At 41.8% G+C, this 11,123-nt stretch overlaps 2 protein-coding genes and 1 long non-coding RNA gene across 3 annotated transcripts in view; 2 read left to right on the top strand and 1 right to left on the bottom strand.

The window, feature by feature from the left end:
• Positions 1–5,880, top strand: part of LOC118336456 (semaphorin-4A) — a 16,645-nt gene extending 10,765 nt beyond the window's left edge. The window contains exons 10-14 of the mRNA XM_035673114.1: positions 294–483; positions 592–707; positions 1,152–1,315; positions 2,019–2,089; positions 3,579–5,880. Of these exons, the coding sequence (XP_035529007.1) occupies positions 294–483; positions 592–707; positions 1,152–1,315; positions 2,019–2,089; positions 3,579–4,354 (1,317 nt within the window). The 3' untranslated portion in view covers positions 4,355–5,880. The remainder of the gene's footprint in view (positions 1–293; positions 484–591; positions 708–1,151; positions 1,316–2,018; positions 2,090–3,578) is intronic.
• LOC118336472 overlaps positions 1–11,123 on the bottom strand; it is a 744,338-nt gene that overhangs the window by 575,540 nt on the left and 157,675 nt on the right. The gene's annotated exons all lie outside the window — the stretch shown is intronic.
• Positions 7,005–8,472, top strand: LOC118336507. Its single transcript, XR_004797107.1, has 2 exons — positions 7,005–7,234; positions 8,363–8,472. It is a non-coding gene; the product is annotated as an uncharacterized LOC118336507 (long non-coding RNA).

Genomic DNA, 11,123 nt, shown 5'->3' with positions numbered 1-11,123 from the left:
AAGTGTGTATTTCAGCCTGTAAAAAAAAGAGTGAAAAAAACAATTTCCCCCTAGGGGATCAATAAAGTATATCTTCTTTTTCTTCTTCTTCTTAAGTGTCATACTGTCTTTTACATTATTGAAGGAACGTGAATATATCATATATATTTACCAAACGTTTTATACTTCAAAAGGCCCAAAAAACTGTTAAAAGGTATCCTTCAGGTGTTGATTCTAGGCCTGTTTTTGTTCATACCATTCTCTTTTTATTTAAAATGCTGATCACTCAATGTTACTGTGTGTCTCCATCACAGTGTGGACTGGAAAACGCGTCAGATTCTGAATTACAAGAGGTGAAGAAGAGTTTCCTGACCAGCGACAGTGTAAAACCGGTCGGAGCCAGTCAGATTGTTGTTTCTTCAGAGCAGCAATACAGTCGCGTGGCTGCAATGAGGACCCAGGCTGCCGATGGCAAACAATACACCATCCTTTTCCTTCTTTCAGGTGAAGTTTCGTACTAAATAGTACTGAAATATTCATAATGAGGCCTGAGAGATGTTATTATCCTGCTGTCACCAAAATGTTCATCATCTCTCTCTCTCTCTGATCCAGAGTCTGGATTCCTCCATAAAGTGGTCTTGTTTGAGCGGGGTGCTCTGGTCATTGAAGAGATTCAGGTCTTCACACAACCTCAGCTGGTCAAAAACATCATCCTCTCTTCCTCCAAGGTAAAACTCACACCTTCAGGAAAGGTTAATTTACAAGTCTGTTTACACTCATTGGGTTCAACCTAATGTAGATAATGTAGAAGATTTTTCAAGCCATTCACTTTTTTACACTATAATAGGACATTGTTGACAAGTGTCTAATGATCATACGCTGATATCAAAGAGAGATATAATAACATAAGAATACTGAAATAAACAGAAATATTCAACGGTGTGTCATCTGCACAATGGCACACAAATTGGACTTATGTGTAAATAAATTATTTCTGACGGCACAGAGATACACAACCACAATCACATAAAGTGATAACAGAATGTCTTACTGAATGCTGTTGAGGAGCAGGTGAGGTTGGTTTTGGTAGAGTCAACATTTTGTGGATGAAATATTTGATAATAGGTTAATGTGTTGCAGAGCACATGTCACAGTGTTTTCTGGTCCTGTAGGGAGTGCTTTACGTGGGGACATCAGAAGGCGTGACCGCCGTACCTGTGGCCAAATGCTCGATCTACAGAACCTGCAGCCAGTGTGTTCTGGCCAGAGATCCTCTGTGTGGATGGAGCCAGACCAGGAGGGTCTGCACCAGTCTGGATGCCAGTGATGAGAATCTGTAAGTGAAAAGTTTCTTACTACTATACTCAACTTGTTCCCTTTAGGGCTGTAGCAACACTGAGGTCACGTCCTCAGTACTTGCAGGGTAGAGAGGAGGATCTGGTGGTGTAAAAACACTGCTGAAAGGACCAGCAGGATGACGAAGTATTTTATGTATTATTTTTGTGTATTGATAACTTTTTATCACCAATGAGTGGCTGGTGTTGCTCACCACTTTATAGCGGTGGTCACTGAACGGCCACTGGTGGTTTAATGAAAGTCACATATAGAACATTTTATATAATGAGCCAAAATGAACTTTATGTTGCAACCTTGAACTAAATATTACTTTACTGCATTCAGTAGGTGGATCTGTAGCTTGGTACCAACAGAATCCAGCAGCATTTCAGCATACTACCATTCTGTGAACATGAAGCACTTAAAGTAAATTACAGGAGCAAAGAATGAAATAATAAAGTAGAAACGCTTTGGCATCTCTGTTGTTGCACTTTGTTCAGCATTTTGTATGTAATATACACACTCACCCATTCTCATCTTGACTCCAGAGATCTATTTAAAATGTTTGAGATGCAGCAGAGACGGGTTGCATTTCACATCTGGTGATGTGAAGTCTCAGATGTATCTTGAGTGAGTCTCTGTAATAAATAAATAGCACCATCAGCCCTGTGTGGTGACTGACAGGCTGTCCGTTTACTCCTCAGGGCTCAAGACCTGGAGGGCAGCAATGTGGAAGAGCACTGTCCGGGACAAACCAAGCGCAGTCTGAACAGAGGTAAGATCTTCCTGAATGAAAGATAATAAACATACTGACGGTGGGAAGCATTTCCAATACACTTTGGATCACTACCTGAGTTAAGTGTTTATAAAATTAATGTCTGCATAGAATTTCATCTGATAATTGTTGAGACATTTCAGTCGGGACCAAACAGGCTGAAAACAGTTAGCCTTCAGAGCCGTCCACACCAACAACTATAGCAATAACCATCCAGTCCGTCCACACTGATGAACGATAATATCCTGTTACTGCTGGACGCAGAGAGACAAAAAGAGAACCAGTAGGATATGAGTTTTCAAAGTTTACAAAAGACAAGAGAATCCAACACAAGAAGACTAATTTTATTCACACTTAAATAAATTAGAATAAGATAAAAAAAAGAGGACGTCATTAAGGACTTCAAGGAAATGTATGTATTATTATACAACACAAGGTTGTATAAAAAAAATTAAAAATTTAACGCTTGCAGTTCCTTCATGCTACACACATAGACAAACAAAACATTTAATTAATAAAATAAGTAAGTAAGTAAAATAAACAAATATATAGTTATTTTTATCCAGATATACAGTAAATAATTCTGCATTATTGAATCTGTGTCTGGTTGAATGTAAACAGCAGCAACAACATAGTGATGATAACATGGTTTCATCTTCACATTAAAATAAACAGTGTCCATTCAGTTTGACTGCGTTTGAGCACCAAACATCATTGATGTAATCACAGAGTCCTCCTCCTCTCGTCCTGTGCTCTGTCGGCTCCGAACACAGTCCAATTGTCGAGTATCTGGGATATTGATGGAGCAAGTCTCCAGAGCAGCCTTAAGTCCACGCTGGACCAGCATGGCTCCTATCTGGCTCTCTTTCTCTCCTCTTGGGGTTGATCTGGTTCAAAGTCCGGTGCTCTTTGATCCAAACCCCACGCTTCCTTTTCCAATGACTGAAGGTTAAAGATTAAAATAAAAACAGAGGGGTGCCCTGGTAGCTCACCTGGTGGAGCTGTCATGTATCGGGGCTGGGCTCCTGTTTCGGCAGCCATGGGTTTGAATCCAACTTGTGGCCATTTCTCTCTCCTTTCTTTCCTATCACTCACTATCAATAATGGCAATAAAAAAAGCCACAAAAAGGGATAAGTTTGAAGAAGCCTAAAACAAATAACAAAATTGTATTTTTATGTTTAATTTGCAGCCTGATAGTATGTTACATAAATCGTCCCTCCAGGATTTTTGGGGGGATTGTTGCAGCTTAAAATGCCTGATTTCACACAGAGTTTCTAGAGTTGAAGTGATAGGGCAAACTTAAGGGTAACTGTTGCGATTGCAACTTCCTGGAGGGATTGATAAGATTTTAATAAGTTGTATCCAACAATATCATTCATCAAATCTCTCTGAAAGTGATCCCAACAATATCGTTCTTGGTGTGGACGTTAAGTGGCCCTTAACTCAGAACCATCACTGGTTTTCATTCAAAGATTTTCTGTCCTGCAGAACTCTACGTTAATTTGAACGAAGCAGTGAAGCTTCAGTGTCTTAAACCTTCCAACCTGGCCACTCTGACCTGGACCTCCGATCCAGTCAAAACCCTGTCAGAGGATTTCTTCATCCAGTCAGCTGACGGCAGTTTGCACTTCCTCGCCTCCGCGGACACCGTCGGGACCTACCACTGCGAGGCAGAAGAAGGCGGGTACAAGGAAGTCATTGAAGGCTTTACCGTCCGACTAAATGCTCCTCCACGCTCCATGAGCCCCATTACGAAGGCTGAACAAAAACCCAATGACAAAGACGAGTCCGACGAGGACATTTCTCTAACAGAAATTAAAACAGTGATATCTATGACCAAACCGTCAGGAAACCTGGAGGACTACACCACAAAGGACGAAAGTAATGAAGTCACAACCAATTTAAAAGATGAGACGATCTCCAATGAAGAAGATTCTGGTTTGGAGAAGAACTTCCAAGACAGCAGTTCTGACTTCACCCCAACATCTAGAAAAGAAACCCAGTTCAGAAAGGAGCTGCTTGATGATGCTCAAAAGATGACAAAAGTGAAGAGTTACTACAGCGAGATGGTTGTGGTTTCCCTCCTGCTGGCAGCCTGCGTCTGCGCCCTGATCCTCGGAGGACTCCACATGTGGCGCCAAAGCAAAACTCACTTAAAAATTAATCCTGTGGTCAGTCCGCAGGATAGCAGCAAAAATCAATCTATGGAGAGCGTTCCCTCTCTGAGCAGCCCAGAGGATCCTGAGGTGAAGGTGGTGGAGTAACGATGTTTGAGTGAAAGAAGCCTTAATTCTAGAGCTCGTCTTACGATCCTGTGTCCCTTTCTGGTCCATTCTGTGTCTTGTTGTTTTGTGTCTCTTTGGAGTTTCCATAAGAAACGGTTGATGTATCTTGAGGTCATTTTTGCCTTTTTGGAAAAAGCGTTGATGGGAGATGAAAATACTTTTTTGAATAATCCCTGAATTCCACCAGGCGCAGCTTCGAGGCGTTCCAGCTCTGCAGCTGTTGCCACACTAGATACAATTGTGATCCCGCTCTGCTGCACAGATAATACGCAGCTGGTCTATTTTTCACGTCAAGCAGCACAGAGCAGATCACACTGGCAGAAAGTCAGAAACAGAGAATCCAGTCAATTTTCCAAATAAAAAAACGCGTGCACTCAGCAGATCGTATTTGATGCTACATGTCAGTTAGAAGAAATTTTAAGTAGAGAAAGATGCAGTTTTGTTTCCTTTATAAAGGACAAAATACATAAGACGTCAGGCAGAAAGACGCTCTCAGCGGGATCATGGAGCCACAGCGGCGGCGTGCTGTCATAAAGCCGTGCCCGGTGGAATTTCGGGGTAACATTTAGGACGATCTGCTAGCAGAAATTGAATATAATATTGTTTTCATCAGTGTATAATTGCCTGATAATAAGAATCATTGTGTGTTAGTTACCTTAGAATGAGACATTTTTATCTACAGAGGGAGCGGGTCCTCTTCTGATGGAGTCCGTCATGTTGAACCACCATGTTTCTGCAGTAGCCCAGAATAGGAAACATCACGGCGTTGGCATGCCACTAAATGCTACAAGCTGGTCCTTTAAGTTTACGGATCGGAATTGAGAACCGGTTTCAAATTGTTTCTGTGCATCGTAAAACAAGGATGTCAGACTGGCGGACTTTGAGTGAATCTCATTCTGGGGTTTCGGTGTCACAGTACCAGGAGAGTCTATAACTCACTTACTGCAGCAGATTCCTGAACACAAACGCCTCGTGTCTCAGCCGAAACTGATCCTGACGTTCATTTTAACGTAGTTTCAGTGAAGCTGGTTTAATGTGTTGAGAACAGGTCTATCTAGTATTGATCAGTGATTGGTTTAAATTGGGTAGGATGCAGAGACATTAAAACGCAATCGTTGAATGATATTTTTGGTGAATATTTTTTATTAAATGATCTACAGTCGATGTTTAAATTCAGGGATTAGGCTATAAGGATATCAAATCCAGTCTTTTGTTGGTATATTTGTATGTTATGAACAGTTATTGATCGCTCTGTGAATGTATGTAAACAGGATGAATGTAACAAGGGCTGGGACCGATATATCTATAGATATATGTAGATATGGATATTTTAGTGATTATCAGTAACATGTGAAATACAGTTAGAACCAAACTGTCTGACATGTTTGTAGTTTTTTAATAATTTAATAATAAAGGAGAGTTTTTCTGTTTATCACAAGCTGTCTCAAATTAAAACTACAAAATGTGAAAATGTTTAATATTTATTGTTTTTAATATTTAGAATTAAAATGATGTTCTTATATATTGATTTATGTCCCGGCCCTTAATGTAATTTTAATTCTGTTTGTTTACGGAAGCCCTCTTTTTTACTTTTTTACATTTGTGAATGAAAGAATAAATGTTTTTACTTGCCTATCATGGCTTCCGTAGATGATCTTGTATTGATGAATTAAGTGTACAGATCAGTTTACTGAACATTGTTTTATTGTTTTTTATGACTGCAGAGATTAAGACACATTTTGCTCTTATAGAATATTTATTTGTATTTACTTTAGCTTCTCCTTTAACGATCCTCTTACAGCTGCTTCCAGATCTGTTTCTGAGCTCCTGGTGAGAGACGACACTGCCATCTGCTGAGCAAATCAATAAAAACACAGTTCATCCGTTTCTGTTTTATCAGTGTTTTTAGTATTTATGTGACAGTTCCACATTATTGCAGCGACCTTTGACCTGTGCTGAGTTCATTATGAACAGTACCATGCCTGTAACAGTAAAACACCGTCCTATCTTATGGCAAAACCTTTCTTTATACTGCATTTTAAAAGAATTTATATGGAATACAGTAGTTTATTTATATTAATATATGGACTGTAAATTACACAGAAACACATCGTCATATCTCATTCTTTATGCAGAATTCATATCGTAGTTTCATGTGGCTAAACTGTTTCTTTTGATGGTAAAAACTTTAACTCAAATCAACAGCATTAATATCCTTTTACCATCACATAATATTATTTATTTTTGTTATTATTATTATATTATTATTGAATTATTATTGTTATTGTTGTTGTTGTTGTTGTAGACAGAAAGAAACAGTGAATCTGTCAGAAAGAAGAATATTATATATATATAATAAGAATACAGAGAATGGATCAATATAAACTAATATCTGATCAATATTCACAGGAAATAAAACCAAACATTAGTTTTCAGTATGTTTATGTTTATGTTCCACATTTTCCCAGCGTGCAGCAGCAGTGTGATAATGTGACCTTTGAACTCTCTCTTTGAGGAAGTAAACATGGAGCCGATTCTTGGAAGTGATGCTGGTTGTGCTGCCTTCAGGGGCTGTCGGAGAGAGCACCACTGCAGGGCGAGTGGGACACAGCTGGTTTTTAGGAAATATTCTTTAGTGTTAATGAAATGAAACAAATCCAGATGTGAAGACTCTTTGCCTGACTCGTGTTTGTCGCAGTGAGCTCGATTTGAGTTTTGTTGGTTTTATTTCCGCTGGAAAGTTTTTCGGCCATCACATTTACGAGTTTACGACGAGCACCTGAAGGCAGCATTGCTTCACCCTGGAAGAGTTCGGACAGATCCCGGACCTCCTCCTGAAGACCTGGACCCAGACTGCAGGTACTCTCCTCTAATGGCGCAAAATATCATCCTTTCTTTCTTTAACCACGTTAGAGAGCAGACTGAACTTCGAGGAACGTTCAGGGTCCGGAGTTCTGGTTCTGTTGTTCAGGGTCCGGTGTTCAGGGGGTTCTGGTTCCGGCTCGGGGTCTGTGAGTCTTCTTTATTAAAGGCAGCTGTTAGCACTTCCTGGTAATTCAACGTGGAACTCCTCACCAGACTCCGTTTAAAATTGCGTGAATTTAAGATTGTTGAGCTTCTGAGGAGATTTGGACGCCGACTGGACGAAAGTTTGAGATCTCCAAAGACTCCAGACGGTCTCCTGGTCAGTTCGGTGGATTATAATCTAGTTTATGTAATAACCTTTATTTACTTCATGTTGAAATCAGCTGACAGTGTGCAGTCTCCAACCCACTGTCAGTGTTTATATAAAGTCTGTCAAAAATACATATTGTAAAGACAAAATACATTAAAGAGCACGAGATTAATCTTAAATGACTTATTATGTTTTACTCAATATAGTTTCTGTTTAGGGCCCTTTATTCTTAATATATAGTCTATGTATATTCTGTATGATTCAGGTTATTAATCCATAACTCCATTATGACCCAGCAGCAACAGAGTCCGCGCTGTTCTAACATCAACCTGACGATTAATGATTAATAATAGAATAGATATTTTATATTTCTGTTGTAATAATATATTATTATTCTGACTTCCTGTCTGGTGCCTCAGCGTTGATGTAGCTGTATTTTATTTTGAAAACTGAGCGGACTTCCTGTGATGTGCTGCGGCGGCCGGTGGATGGGCTCCGGGACGCTCTGGTTTTATTTTCTGTTTTTGATGGAGACGTCCCGCTCTGACGCCTCCATCAGGAGGTTGGTGGTTCCATCCTGAATGTGGTCAGATATTAGACCTGCACAGAATCCGTGGATGGCGATGGTCCTGTTGGCTCCGCCTTTCTCTGATCTGAGCGTTTGATGAGCTGTAGGTTGCAGCTGCTTCATGCCCCACCCGCTCACAGTCACAAAGTTTATTCTTATGTTAATATGTGGCTGACGGCGCCTCCTGCTGGATGATCTGGTCCACGTTCGACCTTATTTTTAATAAATGTTCCTTTTCCCCCAGAATCCCTCTGAGCTGTTCTGACCTCTGACCTCTCATCATGACATCCACGTCCGTCACCAAAATCGGCAGAGTGGTGGTCGTCACTCAGGTCATTCCTCAGGACGAAACCTCCATCCCGCTCCAGGCCACGCCCCCCGCCACACAGGCCCCGCCCCCAGTCCCACGGGCCCCTCCCAGTGCGCCCGCCAAGATGGACGACATGACCGCCGCCTTCCTGCGGGGGCAACCACAGGGCCTCGGGGTGAGACGCTGTAAAATAATCTGATTACAATAAAGTTACTGACAACAACGTCACAACCTTTAACCCCGTACACAGAAACACACACACACACACTGATACACACTGATACACACACACACACTGATACACACACTGATACACACACACACACTGACACACACACACACACACACACACACACACTGATACACACACACACACACCACACTGATACACAGCACCTGATAACACAAACTTGATAAACACACTATACACATGATACACACTGAACACCACCACACACTGATACACACGACACCCACACAGGCCACTGACCACACACACCTGATACACACTGACACGCACACTGATAACACCTGACAAACACACACACTGATACACACTGATATCCCACACATGACCACACACTGCATACACACACTGATACACACACTGATACACAGCACCTGATACACACATGATACACCAGCACACCCAGCTGATACACACTGACACACACACCACACACTGCACACACACAAGCTGCATACACACCGACACAGCACACACACTTGACAACACCCACACACTGATAACACACCCCTTCGCAACCTGTGTGTGTGTTGGTGTGTGTGTTTCCCAGGGGTGGTTGAGAGTCTGTCATGCGGCGTGCGTGTGTAGTCTGTTCAGTCGGGTCTGACCGCGCCCGGCCCATAGCTCGCAGATTCCTGATGATCCACGCTCCCCCCGTTGTGCCTCGCGTCACTGTACGCTAACCTCCTTACGATCTCTTCTGATGGCTGATATAATAATATAAATAATATTAACTATAATAATAATTATATAATTTAACTACTAAATAAATAATAAAATATAATACACAATAATAAAATAATATTATAAATAATAAACTAAAATAATATTAACTATAAATATAATTGAACTAATAAATAATATTAACTATAAATATAACTAATTATAAATAATAATAACTATAGAGAATACATAAATTATCAAATAATAATAAAAACTATTAAATAATATTAACTATAAATCATATTACTAAATAGAATATTAACTAATAATAAAATAATATAGAATAATAGATAACTAATACAAAAAGATATAAAGGTGTCAGGACAATACCAACATGTTCTGCTGTCCCGTTACAGGTTCTTGGTCTCCGGCTCTCTGGCCCCGTTGGCCGGCGGTGAGACGGACGTCCAGTCAGTCTGTGAGTCTCAACCTGCGTACACCATGATCTCAGCAGCTGCTAATGCTAACTGAAACCTTCACAATTAAAAAGCATTTCACTGCAAGGCTTGCACTTTATTATGAATATCGTCGAGGAAGTTAACAGGCTAATCCGCTAACTCACATCTGTCTGTATGCCACTGGTTGCTATGGTCGGAGTCAGTCCTGTGGCTTGCTCGTTGCCAGGTCTGTGCACTCTGGTTGACCTGAATCAGCGCCGTGCGTCGCCTGGTCGTGCGTGGCCTATCTCTGGCTGGCTGCTGGCCTGATCGCCCCCCCCCTCAGAACGTTTCTGTGCACCGAAACAGTTCGGGAGCTTCGGGCCCTCCACCGGACAGAGAGAGGACTTGAATGCATCAATAACGATGTGGTGGATGAATGTAAGCTATCACCTTTATTTACTTTGTTACTCATCGTACAGAAACACACTTTAATTATCATCACAGCCAAACACACTTTATTATTGCATCACACGAAACACAACTTTATATGCATCACACAGAGAACACAACTTTAAACTAATATCGGGAAGTTATTATCAAGACAGTTTTGTCCCAACAGTGTACCCAAGGGCCTCCCCGCACAGGGGCGCCCAACCCGACGGCCGACCGTCGGCAAGACAAAGCGTCCAGACCTGATCAGTCGGCTCCCGCGTCCCTCGAGCTCGGTCAAAAAATGCCTCCGACAACCAACGACCGACCTGGAGCGTACGTTCTGCCGCATGCGCGAGGCGTAAATAGTCCCCATAGACAGGCAGCGGCGGCGCTAATCATGTGGCTGTCGCTCTCAAAAAAAAAAAAGGGTAAAACCGGAAATGACGGATCACTGTAACCTAAGTAAACACCAGAGCAACACTGTGGTCAGTCAATTGATTTCATCAGAGAGTGTTGATAGTATCAACAAGGATCGTTATTGTCGTTACTGCCCCGCGAACGAAAATACGATGGCTAATAAACACAAAGATGCCTGGCGTTGTTTACCATCGTCACTTTCCCGGTTTTCTCGTGGCACTCACTGATTTCGCTAAGTCAGGTAAGCCTCCACCAAATCAGATTGGTGCATCTGAGGCCCGACCCGCCACTGACCGATCTACCCATGTCGAATCGGCCCAAAATGAAAGGCGACACCCGACGCCGACTGACGACGGCCGCGACACACCGAACGACTCTAGTCCCAGACGACCTCCCCGCCTGACGTCCAAACACGTCCGCACGGCCGACATAATCGGGTTGGTGTGCGGAGGCCATCTAGAATACAGCGGGATGGTTTTCACATCACGTGGTCCAT

Source organism: Morone saxatilis, unplaced genomic scaffold (assembly GCF_004916995.1).
Source record: "Morone saxatilis isolate NCDOM2014 unplaced genomic scaffold, NCSU_SB_2.0 Contig24, whole genome shotgun sequence".
NCBI lineage: Eukaryota > Metazoa > Chordata > Actinopteri > Moronidae > Morone > Morone saxatilis.
This window is presented reverse-complemented; position numbering and strand designations above follow the sequence as displayed.